The 12,477-nt window shown below is 42.4% G+C and overlaps 3 protein-coding genes across 3 annotated transcripts; all 3 read right to left on the bottom strand.

Annotated features, from left to right (window-relative positions):
* Window positions 1–17: 17 nt before the first annotated feature.
* LOC105686604 (protein obstructor-E) lies at window positions 18–3,640 on the bottom strand. Its single transcript, XM_012401578.3, has 5 exons — window positions 3,445–3,640; window positions 2,565–2,783; window positions 1,014–1,281; window positions 574–708; window positions 18–489 (listed from the first exon to the last, which is right to left on the bottom strand). Exons 1-5 carry the CDS (start codon window positions 3,623–3,625, stop codon window positions 477–479), a joined length of 816 nt encoding a protein of 271 aa, XP_012257001.2. The 5' UTR covers window positions 3,626–3,640; the 3' UTR covers window positions 18–476.
* Window positions 3,641–4,669: 1,029 nt separating this feature from the next.
* LOC105686569 (protein obstructor-E-like) lies at window positions 4,670–6,206 on the bottom strand. Its single transcript, XM_012401516.3, has 3 exons — window positions 5,813–6,206; window positions 5,242–5,659; window positions 4,670–4,780 (listed from the first exon to the last, which is right to left on the bottom strand). Exons 1-3 carry the CDS (start codon window positions 6,189–6,191, stop codon window positions 4,753–4,755), a joined length of 825 nt encoding a protein of 274 aa, XP_012256939.3. The 5' UTR covers window positions 6,192–6,206; the 3' UTR covers window positions 4,670–4,752.
* A 2,872-nt stretch (window positions 6,207–9,078) lies between these two features.
* Window positions 9,079–11,812, bottom strand: LOC105686683 (protein obstructor-E-like). The gene is made up of 5 exons (XM_012401737.3): window positions 11,623–11,812; window positions 10,609–10,803; window positions 10,111–10,295; window positions 9,775–10,007; window positions 9,079–9,268 (listed from the first exon to the last, which is right to left on the bottom strand). Exons 1-5 carry the CDS (start codon window positions 11,669–11,671, stop codon window positions 9,232–9,234), a joined length of 699 nt encoding a protein of 232 aa, XP_012257160.1. The 5' UTR covers window positions 11,672–11,812; the 3' UTR covers window positions 9,079–9,231.
* Window positions 11,813–12,477: the final 665 nt, after the last annotated feature.

Genomic DNA, 12,477 nt, shown 5'->3' with positions numbered 1-12,477 from the left:
AGAAAGGGGGTGATGGGTTGATGTGTAGTTTAAATTTTATTAGTTTTCGTACAGCCAATGAATTTTGGGAACGTTGCAATGTTATCGCTCGTATTGTCGCCCCGCTAACTTTCGCCTTCAGCTCCAAATATTGCGAATAACTTGACGAGTCGAGTCGACGTTTCAACTTTTAATGTTATTGTATAATCGTCCCGCCTGTTCGGGCACGGCGTTTGATAAATATAAATGTATCTATATTTTTTCAACACGGATACCGGTCTGCAATTAAATGTCAGATGAGATGACGTAAGACGGAGGTCATCCATTGGAACAGCTGCGTTCGACTGTATGTTATACAATTCCGTGCAACCGATGGTTTTTAACGTTTTCAAAAAAATATTTCCAAACTTCTCCGGGTTTCGGGAGTTGAACAATTACGTGAGATGTTCGCGGGATAATTATTTCGAACATCGACAACGATCAATTCCAGGTAACTTCTAGTGGTTCGCACTGTGGAAAGATAATTGATAAATTATTAGAGGATTGCAGGTAACCAATTTTACACTCAATCTCTCTCATTCCGATCGTACTGACCACTGAGGACCTTCTTCGGGATCCAGACAAGACAGGCTATGAGCGTCGAAGAGTTTTCCATCCCCGCATGTAATCAGACGAGGGCTGCCTTCGACGCAAGTTATCAAACGACCGCAGTCTCCGGGTACGGGGAATCTGTTGTGAAAAATTATCAACGTTAAAAAACAACGAGAATGTCAACCACGTGCAAGAAAACCTGTTTAAAAAGTAATCGTATTCGAGCGACGATAAATGATTTTGTCCCGGTCGTAGTCCCACTTCCGTTCAGCATTATTGTCGTCGATTTCAAACCAGTTACCCAAGTTTTATCCAATCACCCATCACGCAAATATTCATGACGTCCTTTGAAGTCAGAGGGCGAAGATTCGATCCCAACGCGATTCCGCGATTTCGAATTTATTCAATTTGATCAAGAAATTTAATTTTCAGCTTTGACAAACCTCGGGAATGGCCAGAATCTTGCCGCAGCGGTGTGAGCCGGTATTTTCTGTGGGCATTTGAAGCCGACGATAGCTTCTGGGTTGCAGTAGGGTAGAAGTTGATCGGGCCAAACGCAAGAGTGACTTTTGGGGTCGTACGCTAATCCAGCGTCGCAATGTTCGGATTGCGGAGCACCATAGACACATTTCACGTAAGTTGTACTGCAGGAGTCGCTGTCCGGGTAGATTCCGAATTGGTACTCGCATCCAGGGGTGCTGATCGGAGTCACTGAGGACGTGAAAAGGGCATGAAATTTTTTTAATTTGTAAATCACAATTGAATCAGATTTTTACAAGTGCAGTTGGGTCACTGTGTTTATGGGAAAATGAATCCACCGCCACGGATCTCGTTTCGATTTCACCTGAGCCGGTTAAACGTCCGTGAAAAGTCTGGTCTTCTTTTTTGTTTTTTTTGTCTTTGTAACCAACCGATTACTTTGGCGGAAAACAGTCACCGAACAAACAGTTTCTATTATAGTCATGGACGTCGGTTTCGTCGCCGGCTGAGCTTTCTCCCTTTTCTGTTTTCTCTCTGCTCGTTATCGAAAAGTCTAACCCCAGCGTAAAAATCGAGTCAATCTGTGATATTTGCGCCGGTGGGTGGTGATAAAATATGAAAATTCGTTTCATTCGTTTCTAACGGACAATATTCCTGTACGTATGAATTTGTCAATGACCACTCATGGCTTGTTTGTTTTTTGCAAATAAATTTGCGTTACTAATTGTAAATACCGTACAGTGAAAGTTGATCAAATAAACAATTTCATGATATTCTGTCACCGCCGTGTCTGCCGGCAGTTGTGTTACACGCATAAATATGTACCCGCTCCAAAATCGTTAGCGTACATAAAGAAGTGAATTTATTCGTCGCGAAAAAATAATTGATGAGTAAACTTTCAGAAAAAATTTCCACAACCTTTACGGATAAATATTGAGAGCAAGTTGGTTGCTTTCAATGACGCAAGATCACCAAAAATTTCTCAAGATATTATGTTACATGTGAAACGCTTCCAGAGATAATTAACCGTAATTACAGTTTCGAGCGACAGCTGCCTAAAAAAAGTATCACATGCCTTAATCCGATAATAGATCGATGTAAAAATGCCTCGAGGTTTTCTGGTGGCGCTACCTGCGCTCGCAGCTCTGGTGACTTCGACGCGTGGTAAAGCGAGCTAAGAAAAATCAATTTTATTTATTCTGCAGATAGTTTTCGTGAAAGTCTTCCTGATAGATTTCAAGGACCGTATAACGTCGTACTTGTACTTGAAATTTACAATTTTCACCTTCGTTCGTTGATTTTAAAACAACTTGCCTTCACAATTAATGTCTTCATTCTCTTTCGCATTGCCTAACTGATACGCTTCATACAATCTAGACTGAACCAGAGTTGCGGTTTGGCGTCCTTCGAATGGAGAGTAAAATTATTCTTTGTTTTTTTTTTCAATCCGATCGCCCGGATAATAACGATAACTGTACAAATAATGATAAAATAATTTAACACAACAAACTCACGATCGGCTTTACGCTCTCCGCATTGTACGGCCCAGTTGTAGTTGCAGTGGTTGTGCACCGCTCCGTGACCATCGAAAAGAAGCCCGTTCTCGCAATGCTCCAGAGACAACGTACCGTTTACGCAGAGGAAGAACGCGGCGCAATCCTCGGGGTGGGCGTACGCCTGGACTCCGTGTTGCTCCGGGCAACCTGGGGCACCCAGCAGGGCAGCTCCCGAAACTGTAAAAATGAAGAAAATTAGCGTGTCGCCAGGCAAAACGTTTCTTTTGCCGAAAGCAAAATTTTGCTGAATCTGAATTTGGCAAAAATGTTGCGAAAGACTGTCATTCTTGTTTCAGCATTTGATTTTCACGTGAATCGATAACACCGAAAATATTATGTATGTTGTATTATTTGATGGAAAAAATCGTGTTTTACGCCAGGCGCAGCGCATCGTAAATTCCCAATGATATAACGTCAATTATCCAACAATCTCTATGGGATTTGAATAACGAATGAGGAAGAACGTTTACAAACGTATTATATCATAGCAATCGGTTGGTGTTAACCATATGGCAGAGCGGCAGTGAAAGCTATCGTAGGCCTAAGCATTCCGCCCGGGTATATGTGAGTAACGTGTCGCAAGTTATACCGTGCATTAAAGCGGACTTTACTACCTCGTTGTATTTCACTGTGGAGTTGAGCTCGTTGAAATTATCCGCCCGGTATAAGTAGGATACGTAATACACGAGCGTGAACGCGCGGGTAAAAATTTGATCTTAGGAAGAGCCGCGAGTAGCGCAAAGAGGCCGATCACCCAGATGCTCAGGAGCGTATCAATCGGATATGCCGAGTACTCGACAATTTGTTTAAAACAACTCATTTTATAAATTATACTCACCGGTAGCGATGAGACCCGTTAGGGCCAATAAGGTCACTCCTATACGACAGCTCATGTCTGGTCTCAGTACCAACTGACTACTGAACTTAGATTCCCGCTCATTGGCAACTTGTCTTGGCCTCGGGCCCCGCGGGGCCCCTTCACTCCGTCCGTCCGTTCGTTCGTTCGTTCGTTCGTTCATATCCAGCCAGGCTACAGGATCTCCCCCTTCGCCGATCACTCTTTCGCGATATTGTTTCGAGGTTTACACGCGATATCTCATGTTCGGGGGTACTCGTATGCGTAGTCTGATTTTTTTGTTTTTGATTATTATTTCTCTTTAAAATCGGTGTCGTTTACGCTCCATATTTTTTTTTTTTTTTTTTTTCATTCAATTTCTTTGTTTTTTTCACAACAGATTTTACTCTCACTTCTTCACTCAAGTGGACTCATTTTTGGGAAAAATTTTCCCCCGACGTCCAATTTTCTTATCGCAATATCCGAATCTGTGTGACCTTTTTGTCCACGATATACCGAAAACTGTGCCAAAAAGAGAGAAAAATATTAGTTGGTAAAAAAGCTGAAGAGTGGCGAACTCGTGGTTGAAGGAAACGAAAAAAAAAAAGTAGGAATAAAATGTAAGCCAATTTTTGAATGACCTCTGATCGATCGTACGGCGTATTTCGCGTAGTCGTGTAGAGATCTATACCTATGTAGTGTATTTATTTTGTAAGGCCAGCGTTTGCCCCGGGGTTACGGAGAGACAAAGTTTCGCGCAAAAAGCGTTCGGGCCCACGAATCATATCGGACGTGCAATAAGGCCCGGGGCTTTATTATAATATTGTAGTTTTCTTATGCAACGTTGCGGTATCGAGAATACAAGGGGAACGAGATTGTGGGCCCCGATATAACGACGGTGAAAGCCGTTAATATCTGCCGATATGATGTTACGCGCGATCTCTACCTTGTATTACACGTGGTGTACGCGAGACACGACGTCGATCGAAGGGCTATTTATACGCGAGGCCCAAAATGATCTCACTTTTTTTTGGTACCGTACGTTAACAGTCATGTCTGAGGATATTTTCGGAGAACCACACGATGCAATTTTGAGGTCCCCGTACCGGTGGAAATAATCGATAGAAACTCACGTCGTACGGTGATCTATTTTATAAATACCCAGGTAATGATCCGATCGAGAGAAGAGAAAGGTTTGGATTATGAACAATGGAACATACAGCCTAGATTATGTTATATAATAATAAAATATTTATTGTTCTTAAAAGTAAAAGTCAAATGTTACATATACAGCTAAATGACGTGTAACGATCAGTTCTTTTTCTTGTAATAGTCCTCGCTGCAACAAAAAAATCAATTCGAAATTTCAATTACGATGTTGGTAATCATAAATCAATAGCCGGTCGCTATCGTGCGTGGTCAATTTGTATTTTATCACCCGATTTCTTGTTTTATTGAGTTATAAATTCCGGATTGTGTCATAATTAACGACATGACATTTTCGCTATTTATTTTCATATATGGATTCTCGCACCTGGTATCGAGATTAATGAACTAATTACAGTTACGGTCGCGCTTCGAATAGAACCACCTCCGCATGAAAAAAAAATAAAAGATCCATGCTAAGAAGTTTCTCCTTCGCTAACTTTTCCCTCGCACGTATAAGATGAACTTTGCATTTTTATACTTTCGGGGATTTCTACGTATCAATTGGTATTCCACGTTACACGCGACCCATTTCTAGAACGAAATTTCTCCAAATTATATGACAATGTAAAAATACCAAACAAACAGACTCACCATCCCGGTACGTTTTCCGGATCCGTGCACCTGAAACTGTCCTCATTATAGACCGTTCCAGCGTCACACTGTCCCTTTTGTGGCCTCAGTCCGTTTTTGCAAATGTAAAATTTCGCGCAGTCCTCGGGATGGGGGTAAGTCGGATGGGGGAGAGTCCTTCCCAACGGACCGGAAACGTCACCGTCTGGGCAGACGAAACCGTCGTCCAGGATGTCCCGTTTTGGGGCGGCGCACTCCCTCGTCGATTCGGCGGGCCAAACGCAAGCGGAAACTGAGTCATCGTATATCAAACCCGCTGGACATGGCATCGCCGATGCCACGCCGTCTATGCAGTTCACGAATTGGTCGCACGCCGTTGGATCTTCGTGACGGAAGTAGCCGTTCGCACGGGGACAACCCTTGGACGGCTGAGGTTCCTCTGAGGGAAGATGTTCAAAGATGTTGTAAAATTTTACCCGAAGAAGCTCGAAAAATCAAAAACTCGGTGAACGAGAAGGAGGTAGAAATTTGAAAAAAAAAATACTAGTGGTGATCATTTGGAAATTTGCAGGAGTACGGTGCGAATACTCACGAAGAAGGGTCCGGTCTCCGCACGGTACATTCGTGGGGAGGTCGCATAGTTCCTTTTTAGGATTGTCGTCCTTGAAGACCAGTCCATCCTTGCAGAGTTTTTCTTCGGCGATTCCGTTTACGCAGGCATAGTAGACGTCGCACTGTTCCGGATCGGGGAAGAAACCCTTGGCTTGGGGGCACTGGAACTGAGCCGTTGCCGCCCCGACGAACAAAATAAGTCCTGCGAAGCTGACGCGGACAAGTCTGGAGGATATAAAAGATGCCATCTTCTTGAGGTTGTGCTGAGTTCTTTGCTCTTCAAAACGCGACTGTTGGGCTCTCGTCATGATCCTGATTCCATCGGTTGCATTCGCCATTTCATTTCCCAACCCCTCCATTTCCCATTTCGCTCTCTTCTCGAACCCCTCTCTTCCAGGTTACGCGCTCTCTTTCTTTGTCTTTCTCCCTCCGTCCTGTCGCCATCTCCTTTTACGATCCTCCGTCCTTCTCACTTTCCGTCTTTCAGGTAGCCCAAGCACAGCACCCGTTTGGCTGGTCTCGATCTTCGTGTCGTGAACGTGCCTTATATTCACGACTCAAATTTATGCACGCGTGTACACCGTGAATTGCTCTAACAGTATACACAGTACGCCTAGTTATATCGGTACTCGCGTACCGCGCCCACAATTCGATCAATCACCTTGGCGTCGAAAGCTAACGGCGTGGCTATCGAGAATCACGTTCGAAGGGCCACGCGGATTCGAATATCGGGGAACGAAGTTGTCGAATGGGTTGCTCGGAAATTCATATTCATATAAGTTTACTTGCAGTCCTCGATCGCAGCCCTTCGACCCCAAATTTGTTTTCCCAATTCCCAAGGTTATCGTGTCCCAAAATACACTCGTATGTTCTATAAATTCTTCTGTCGTTGGAAATAGGCTACAGATTTTAACGATCCCCATGATTAAACGGGATTCCGGAGCGTCTGATAATTTTTCATCGGTGTTAAAATATCGTCGAACGCTCCGCGGTTTGGCATGCATGGCGTAGCTTTTTTTTATCCCGTTGTCTTGGCTCTGCGCTGTAAAGTCATCGTTGATGAAAAAAAAAAACAAAAAAAAAAAAAAAAAAGGAAAGAAATAAAAAAGTTCGAAGCGTGACTCGTTTGCTTGAATATTTTCACCTCACCCACTGGTATTGGTGATGCGATTCTACACACGACAATGGGAACGCCTCTATCGGCTATTTCACATCCCGGCAAATCCTGTCTCCCTATTTTTAACACAGAGACATTAATTCTCAAATCCTGCTCACCTTGGTTCTGATAAATAAAATTAAAAATCATTATTCCCGGTATTCGAAATCAAGTATATCGATAACTTAGATATAAACCTTACTAAGTGACACGTGTATCTCGCGCATCCCGATCAATTTTTTAACAACCCTGTTCCATTCGGCGTTTCTCCTGATTTCGACGCGGATCGTTTTTCTGATTTCGATTGATATTTGATAACTGAATCAGAACTTTCCACGAGGCCGTGATTCAGAGAATCCGCCGTCACAGCGCATTATGCGAAAAAAAAAAAAAAAAAAAACAAATCTTACGTATAGTCACGTTGGGTGATTTTGTTCATTCTGGTTTCACAAACTAATATGCGACGAACACCGTACCGGTTATGTGTCCTTGATGTCCTTAGACGTTCGACCTCCTAACAACAGAAACTTCTATTCTATTCAAATATATATACTCTATTGGTAAAAGTTAATAACGATTCATGGTTTGCCCTGATTAAACCGTGTTATAAAAAAATTCAAAATATCACACCTGTATGTAGTTCGACGAATTGGGTTTGACAGCGGTAGACGTGTCGTATAATTATACGTGATGTGCGCAATCCGGTCCTTGATAAAGTATTCATTCTAATTTAAATCTGAGTTAAAATAACCGACGTCTTTGCCAGAGTTATAGAAATCAAGTGGAATGAAAGCGAGAAGATTCGTCAACCTTTGTCTCAAATCGGATGTTTTTCGCACAGTCATTTATCTCCAGTGTCTGCAGTCACTTTAAAAACAGAAACAGGCTATAATTGCTGCACGGTTGATTGATGTTCATCTTTCTAATCTCGTTATTAATCGCAGTGATTATATTCGCTGTAATTGAAGAGAAAGTTTTCAATTGTCTCAAAGAATGATCTCGCTCGATCCCGTTCATGCAGATATTCTGATTCCGGCGATCGGGACACTCGGGAAGGAATATTAAACGCGAATCGCGACAGGGGAATGAAGAGTGTTAATACTTCGGAGTGGTTTGAAAATTCATCGGTTATAGTTGAGCCTACTTTCACCCTCAGGGTAAGGTTGATCCTGACATAGAAACGGGCTGTGAGTCGAAGCCAAAGCAAGGCGAGATCTCGACAATTTTTATTTTACCTTATTTTTTATTTTATTTTTTTTTTTCTGTTTCTCCGATACGCCAACGGGAGAGAATAACAAATGGGAAAACTAGACGCCATATCGTTACGACGTGGGAGTTGACGCGCGTGTAAGAAATCATGCTTATCACGAGTCGGATTTAAATACGAGTTGAAATACCCGACGGTCTTTTAAAAGCCTTTGACTCGAAAGCGTCGGCTACACGAAGTCGAAGATTACCATATCGAGTAACCTCTAATTGGTGATTCATTAGAATTCGGAACTCGTGCACAGCGGTCTATATAAATTGGAATTGATTGCGTTCACGTCCCCCTTGAAATCGAGTGGTAAGAAAGCCGGGACGGTGTAGCTCCAGGTAGATATAGGTCTTCGAACAAAACGACCGACTTGTCTTTTCTCAAGATCAATCGGTGAACAGAAACCAGTTTACCCTGCGCGCCTCGTTCGTCTCTGTGAAAAAGAGGAAACGAAGATAGAACAGAATCTCCTCGTTCTTATAAACCGAGTGAAAGTTTATCGGAGATTTGCCTCGTTGCACCTTTATAGAGATCAGCATCGCTGCTGATCGTTACGGAGGGCAATTTTAATCGAATAATTCTTCACCGAATAAAAACGTCTGTCATTCGGACGAATGACGAATGTGTTTTTTTTTTAAATTTTGAAGTACGTAACTACGTGTCTCTGCGTGATAACTCCTAAAAGAAAATTTCTTCCATGAATTGCTCAAGTTTTTTATTTTTTTTTTTCTTCTTTCTTCGATCTTCGAGTCGATCCCACTCTACTTTTCAGCTGTTTTCACACCCAAACACAGCTAGTTTTTTCAATACAATCATTGCAGTTAAAAAAAAATTATTTTTCTTTAAAAACGAATCATCATTTATTGAAGGACATTTATAAAATATGTATTAAGACCTAAATAGTGTTCTAATCGAATAGAGTAATCGTGAACGTGTTAAGGTGGTTTTGGAGATCCCGATGCGGGACAGGAAATGTTCACAGATCTCTTCAGCTCTTTTGCTCTTCCTCCTTGTACCAATGCTCGCTGTAATAAGTCACGTGATTAAATCATCTATGCACCCGATCGTTTATTCGAATTTTATCCATGTTATTATATCCTGTTGATTTTTGACTTTGTCGATTTACCGCGTGAAACGATTCAGAAACAAAAAAAAAAAAAAATGGACTACCCAACTTTTCATTGAATTCACTCGATAGGTTCGAAGTGTCGTTCCATTTCGCTCAAGGTTCTCTTTCAAGTTCAGGAGACTAATTTTGAAAGTCAATGAAACTGGGAGCGCGGCGAAACTCAACTGAAACGAATCGGACTCCAATTTCACTTTCCCTCACGCTTGGTCAACCGTGATTTCAGTTGCAACGAAAAATATCGTCCCACGTGAAAAAAATAAAAGAAATCCGGAGACCGCGACCGATTGGAAATCTCACCAAATCAAATTAAAATATGCATCGCGCAAAGTGACTGTAGTCGATCCCGGTAACGCGGAAAAAAGCAACAGAATTCGTAAGAATATTGAATTTAGCGTCACGTACCACCCGGGGACGTTCTTCGGATCGTCGCATTTTTGTGTTTCTTCGTTGTAGACGGTGCCTTCGCTGCAGCCTTGAACGCGGGGAGTTACGCCGCTCAAGCAAATGTAAAACTTCTGGCAATCGTCGGGGTGAGCGTATTTCGGATGATCGACGGGCATGTCGCGATCATCGATTTGTACTTCCTTCGGGCACTCGAATCCATCTTCCAATTTGTCACCTACTTTTCTGCAACCCTGTTCGACATCAAAACGAGATTATAATTAGCGTCGGTCACTTTGCCGATGTTCAGTAATCAGTAATCGAGATTTCAGATTATCCTCTGGAATCGCAAGTTACCTTGCGACCGGCGCTGTCGGGCCAAACGCAGATTCCTTGTTCAGGGTGGAAGTGTAGTCCGACTGTGCAAATATTTTTCGTTGCCTCGCCCTCGATACAATTGTAAAACACATCGCAAACCGAAGGGTCTGGATGAGGGAAGAATCCGTTGCGTCTCGGGCAGTTTGGCGATGGCTGAGGAGGCTCTGAACAAATCAAACATACCACCGTAAATATCAATGACCGAGAACAGTCGCCACCTCTGAGTGAGCCGTGTGTAATGTACTCTTTACGTAACGATCTTCCTTTTACGATACAAAAATGAAGAAAAAAAAAAAACATATCTTTCATTTGCTTCTAGAGTTATGTACATGTTATGTATTTGCACCGATCGATGTTCGAGCTATGCAATCAACCGTTGAGTAAAGTGCAGGCCAACTTTCTTCCATGTAAGATATCAATTAATCGCTAATGGATGTATTTTGAATTTTTCCCATACGAGTCAATATTTATACTCACGAAGTGCAAGACGATCTTCGCAATCTACGTTGAAGACGTGGTCGCACTTGTTGATCTTCCGATTGAACGGATCGAAGACCAGACCATCTGGGCAGAGCTTTTCGGTGGCAACTCCGTCGACGCATTTGTAGTACAGGTCGCATTGATCGGGATCTTCGAACTCTCCGTTGTCTTTCGGACACTTGAATGCTCCAGCTGTATATAAGAAAAAAGAAAAAAGGGCAAGATTCCGATCAGCCGATATCTTCGATCGTGACGTAAAATGAAATCGAAGTGGCCCGGCTGTCACTGACCACAACTTAAGGTCGATGCCTACGGTTATTTTCCCTCTGTGACGATTGAGAAAGTAAAAATTTTTTTGAAAACCGACAAATCGCTCGGTAGCGTTAGTCGGTCGTATTTGGCACCCGAACGATCCTTCATATTTCGGTTACACAATTGATATACCGCGATCGCGCTATAATTCCCGGATCTCTTGCACAACTGCAAGGAGACAGTACTAACATTTACATTTTAGAAAGTACCGCGACGATATACCATCTTACACTTTGCAGTGACTGCGAACTGTTCACCGCAGATGCGATGTACTGTAACTATACGATATACCTGTACACGTCAGACCGGCACTGCCCATAATTCACATATGGAATGCAATGAGTTTAAAAATGCAACGTAATAAATTACGATTGTCGGGTGAAAACGCGATAAATTATAGGTGCCAAAAATTACGGTGACGTACTCGCAGGTATTAGAATTAGAAAGTAAATAGCGGTAATTAAAGATGGACGCTCAAAAGAAATTACAGCTCGATCGCAGTCATCCGCATACTTGCGTTCCTATATTCGATGTTGATAAATTACTGTAAAGACTGTTGAGTAATTTACATGTGCACTTGAAAAGGAACAAGGTGATTCTTGACAGAGGTGCAAACTGATGAATAAACTACTCGCGTGACATGGTAATTCATTAATTAAATAAGCGAATTAGAAATTAGAATCGGAAAATTGTACTCACATACGACTGCGGCCAGAGCCAGTACGACCACGAGACACACTTTGGCCATGATGATTTCCTTTGAAATTTTTTGTTTTTTTTTTTTTTTTTTGGCGAGAAAACTTAGATGGTATAATGACTAATTACTTCGTGTGAAAATTGAATTTTTTTTGGAGCTCTTTGGAAAGGCCTCTCGACGCGAGAGACTGCAGCTAAGGAGACTCTCCGGCGGGTATACCTTACCAACCCCCACTATATTGGTACCAGACCCCCACTTACTCGTCCCTTCAAAGACACGGTAAGTCATTAACAGTACGGAATATCACGTGACCGGAGATCCCCTCATCCCATTCCTCTACTGACAATTTTTATATTTTATTTATTACGTTCCTAGAGATATTTCAATAGCCTGCTAGGCTGCAGCCATAGCAACCGCTCTTCGCGGAGAAAATCTTAAAGGTCACACCTTGGCGAGATGAGGAGTAGCTACGATGCAGGTAGATTCGCCACGCATCCAGGAAAGCAATGTCGTTGAAAAATCGTGAGTGAAAAAATTCTTGATAATTGTCATCCTTGTTTCGTTCAAGTCGTACCGTAGTGCATAATTGTCCCTCGAGGTATGTCGCTGTGATTACTTACCCGAATTGTTGCGGTAATTTCGACGAAAGTTGTGATTTATAATTTGTCTATTAGCGTTCGGTGAAATACGGAAGGAAAAATTTCAGGGATGTAGGTAATGTTAGTTAGCCTCGGGGCGGTTTTCGAAAATTTCGCAATAGTCTCTGACCGACTGTTATGCGGTACTTGAAAATCGTCCCGGTGGAACTTGTGCTTTCTTCATTGAATGGACCATAACAGCTGGTGGGAGGTAAGATT

This window comes from Athalia rosae, chromosome 2 (genome assembly GCF_917208135.1).
Source record: "Athalia rosae chromosome 2, iyAthRosa1.1, whole genome shotgun sequence".
NCBI classification, from domain to species: domain Eukaryota; kingdom Metazoa; phylum Arthropoda; class Insecta; order Hymenoptera; family Athaliidae; genus Athalia; species Athalia rosae.
Note: the sequence above shows the minus strand (reverse complement) of the source record. Positions and strands in the feature narration are given on the sequence as shown.